Source organism: Grus americana, chromosome 6 (genome assembly GCF_028858705.1).
Source record: "Grus americana isolate bGruAme1 chromosome 6, bGruAme1.mat, whole genome shotgun sequence".
Lineage (NCBI taxonomy): Eukaryota > Metazoa > Chordata > Aves > Gruiformes > Gruidae > Grus > Grus americana.
In genome coordinates, this window is record NC_072857.1 from 36,472,331 (window position 1) to 36,475,936 (window position 3,606).

Genomic DNA, 3,606 nt, shown 5'->3' on the forward strand with positions numbered 1-3,606 from the left:
TAATAATGTTGTGATTTCAAAAGTAAGCTTTTTAAATTGGAAGGCATGATACCAAAAAGGCACATTTAATCAGGCAAGGCGCCCCCGTAGGACAGGGTCACAGTTCTCCTGCCTTTGCAGTCAGAATGAGCCTATATGATTGCCCATGAATTGTTTTAATCAGTATCATTGTGAAATAAAATGATGTGCTTAAATGGTGCTTAAAGACCGAGCATCCACTGAAGCTGAGACTTACTTTCTGCAAACATGTTTGAATAACCAGTCAGGGACTGTGCAGAATATACTTTGATGATGGGCTGTGTGGAGACTTACCTCTTTCTAGTTGTATGAGGATACCTGCGTCATTATTCACGCCCAGAGATGGGCTTAATTTACCAGTTGAACTTGAAACAAATGCAGTGTGCTAAAACACTGAGGTTTGTATTGTACCTCTTGCAAATGCCAGAGGTGTTGCTTGGTTGTAGTAGACTACTGTTTTAACAGATTTTAGTTTTCTCATAATTTTTATGTGTGTTCGTATCACAGGTTTGATGACATGCCCCCACAGTGGTTTCCGTAGATAAATTAAATGATAAAAGTAGGACAGTAGCCACTGTCTCTCTCAGAAATGAAAGACATTTGTTTTTTGTGTTGCTTCCTGGTTACAGAAAAGATTGTGTTGGAAGGCTGAAGAAAGGAAAGTACTCCTCTGACCCAGCTGCCATAGCACCCTGTGGAGCTAAAAGTAGTATTCACAGGTATGTTTATTTGTAGGTATGCGTACAGATTAGATAGCAGGTTCCTAGGTGTTAGTGTGGAGACATGATGAGCCACAATGAAAGTTTTCTCCCTGCTCCTGCTTGGACTAAGGAATCAATATGTGAGTAAGTACTGAATGTGCTTTGTGTGTGTCTCCCTGCCTTAGAAATTAAGATGGGGAACCTTTCTGTTAGAGTTAGGTGACTTGTCCAAGTACTGGTAAGCATTTTTTAAATTGGATTGGACTAACTGAAGTTTTTCAAATGGCTGGTTTTGCGCAGGGTTGCTGCTTTTTTTTGGCTTGTGAGGCGTATTGCTGGGACCTGTTGCAATGCTGATTAGAGTGGTGGAATATATGGGCCAGAAAGCCACAGGATAGGTAAGTAAAAGGCATAGTTATTTTTAGAGAATGTTGTGTAGAGTACAAAACAGGTAGTTGCATGGCAGGAAATAATTTGGGACTGTGTTTTTTACAGTCAAAGTTGTAGTGGGAAAGGTGTTTCTGGGATGTGTTGAAATAGTGAAGGGAGGACTATGAAGGTGTGATTTGGATGGAGAAAGAGAGAGAGCGAGAGAGAAAGAGCGAGAGAGAAAGAGCGAGCGAGAGAGAGAGAGCGAGAGAGAGCGAGAAAGAGAGCGAGAAAGAGAGAAAGCGAGAGAGAGAGAGAGAGAGCGCGAGCGAGAAAGCGCGAGAAAGAGCGCGAGAAAGAGCGCGCGAGCGCGAGAAAGAGCGCGAGAAAGAGCGCGCGAGCGCGAGAAAGAGCGCGAGAAAGAGCGCGCGCGAGCGAGAGCGCGAGAAAGAGCGCGCGCGAGCGAGAGCGAGAGAGAGAGCGCGAGCAAGAGCGCGAGCGCGAAAGCGCGCGCGAGCGAGAGCGCGAGCGAGAGCGCGCGCGAGCAAGAGCGCGAAAGAGCGCGAGCGAGAAAGAGCGCGAGCGAGAGCGCGAAAGAGCGCGAGCGCGAAAGAGCGCGAAAGAGCGCGAGCGAGAAAGAGCGCGAGCGAGAGCGCGCGCGAGAGCGCGAGCGAGAAAGAGCGCGAAAGAGCGCGAGCGAGAGCGCGAGCGAGAAAGAGCGCGAAAGAGCGCGCGCGCGAAAGAGCGCGAGCAAGAGCGCGAAAGAGCGCGCGCGCGAAAGAGCGCGAGCAAGAGCGCGCGCGAGCAAGAGCGCGAAAGAGCGCGAGCGAGCGCGCGCGAGCAAGAGCGCGAGCGAGCGCGCGCGAGAGAGCGCGAGCAAGAGCGCGAAAGAGCGCGAGCAAGAGCGCGAGCGAGCAAGCGCGCGAAAGAGCGCGAGCGAGAAAGAGCGCGAGCGAGCAAGAGCGCGAAAGAGCGCGAAAGAGCAAGAGCGCGCGCGAGCAAGAGCGTGAAAGAGCGCGAGCAAGAGCGCACGCGAGTGCAAAAGCACGCGCGAGCAAGAGCGCGAAAGAGCGCGCGCAAGAGCGCGCAAGCGCGAGCAAGAGCGCGGAGTGCGAAAGAGCGCGAGCAAGAGCGCGCGCGCGAGCAAGCAAGAGCGCGCGCAAGCAAGAGCGCGAAAGACCGCAAGCAAGAGCGCGAGCGAGGAAGCGCGCGCGCGAGCATGAGCGCGAGCGAGAAAGAGCGCGAGCGAGAGCGCGAAAGAGCGCGAGCGCGAGCGAGAGCGCGAAAGAGCGCGAGCGCGAGCGAGAGCGCGAGCGAGAGCGCGAAAGAGCGCGTGCGAGCGAGAGCGCGAAAGAGCGCGAGCGAGCGAGAGCGCGAGCGAGAGCGCGAAAGAGCGCGAGCGAGCGAGAGCGCGAGCGAGAGCGCGAAAGAGCGCGCGCGAGCGCGAGCGAGCAAGAGCGCGCGCGAGCAAGAGCGCGAAAGAGTGCGAAAGAGCGCGAAAGAGCACGAGCGAGCGCGCACGCAAGAAAGAGCGCGCGCAAGAGCGCGAAAGAGCGCGCGCGAGCAAGAGCGCGAAAGAGTGCAAGCAAGAGCGCGAAAGAGCGCGTGCGAGAAAGAGCGCGAAAGAGCGTGAGCAAGAGCGCGCGCGAGCGCGAAAGAGCGCGAGTGAGCAAGAGCGCGAAAGCGCGTGAGCAAGAGCGCGAGAAAGAGCGCGCGCGAGCAAGAGCGCGAAAGAGCGCGAGCGCGAAAGAGCGCGAGCGCGAAAGAGTGCAAGAAAGCGCGAGCGAAAGAGAGAGAAAGAGCGCGCGCGAAAGAGAGAGAGAAAGAGCGCGCGCGAGAACCTACCTCGTTCTGTCTGGATGGGCGATTTTGAGAAAGGAAATCTCTAGCTTTAAACTCTACACTACACTTTCAACTTTTCAGTATACCTTCTACTTTTGTGTATACATTATATCTACTTTTAGCACATTGTATCTTTACTATGCAACCTACGACTGGAGGGAGACTTTTCCTACTGCCCAACACCTGATTATCTCCGTGCTACTATCCGCATTAGCTGCCTGTTGCCTATATTGCCTATCTCCTTATTCTCCAGCCTTCCCCTATACATGTCATTGATGACTCCCAGAGTGCCCAATTTCCAGCACCTTTTTTTTTCTCTATTTGATGAATGATGCAGCAACATTTCTGTATCCTTATATAAACATCTACTTTTTAAACTATTTCATTGCTTTGTAATACTAAACAAATAACTTCAAAGGTGACTCAGTGCAACCTGACTTACTTGCTAATTTTTCTACTCTTAAATGCTTGCGCTTTTTGGATTCCTACTCTGCAATCCAATAAAAATTTCTTTGCTACCCAAATTGCAAGTTCCCAAGTGTTCTTGTGGGCTATATGGCACTTCTGTGAAATTACTTTCACAAACTACACTACTCACTACAGCAGAGGCACCTGTGAGTATGCCGTCCCTGCTTAAGAGACACTTGTACAAATGGCTTTTCTGGAAACATGCTCT

The 3,606-nt window shown here is 51.8% G+C and overlaps 1 protein-coding gene across 1 annotated transcript; it reads left to right on the top strand.

The window, feature by feature from the left end:
- Positions 1 to 2,307: 2,307 nt before the first annotated feature.
- On the top strand, positions 2,308 to 2,977 carry LOC129207866 (RNA-binding protein 25-like). The gene is made up of 2 exons (XM_054829495.1): positions 2,308 to 2,717; positions 2,785 to 2,977. The coding sequence occupies exons 1-2, from the start codon at positions 2,308 to 2,310 to the stop codon at positions 2,975 to 2,977; spliced, it is 603 nt and encodes a 200-aa protein (XP_054685470.1).
- The last annotated feature ends 629 nt before the right edge of the window (positions 2,978 to 3,606 follow it).

Coding starts and splice junctions, on each gene's coding strand:
- LOC129207866 (XM_054829495.1), top strand. CDS start 2,308: ATGAGCGCGAGCGAGAAAGAGCGCGAGCGAGAGCGCGAAAGAGCGCGA. Junction 2,718..2,784: donor GAGAAAGAGCGCGAAAGAGC/GTGAGCAAGAGC, acceptor CGCGTGAGCAAG/AGCGCGAGAAAGAGCGCGCG.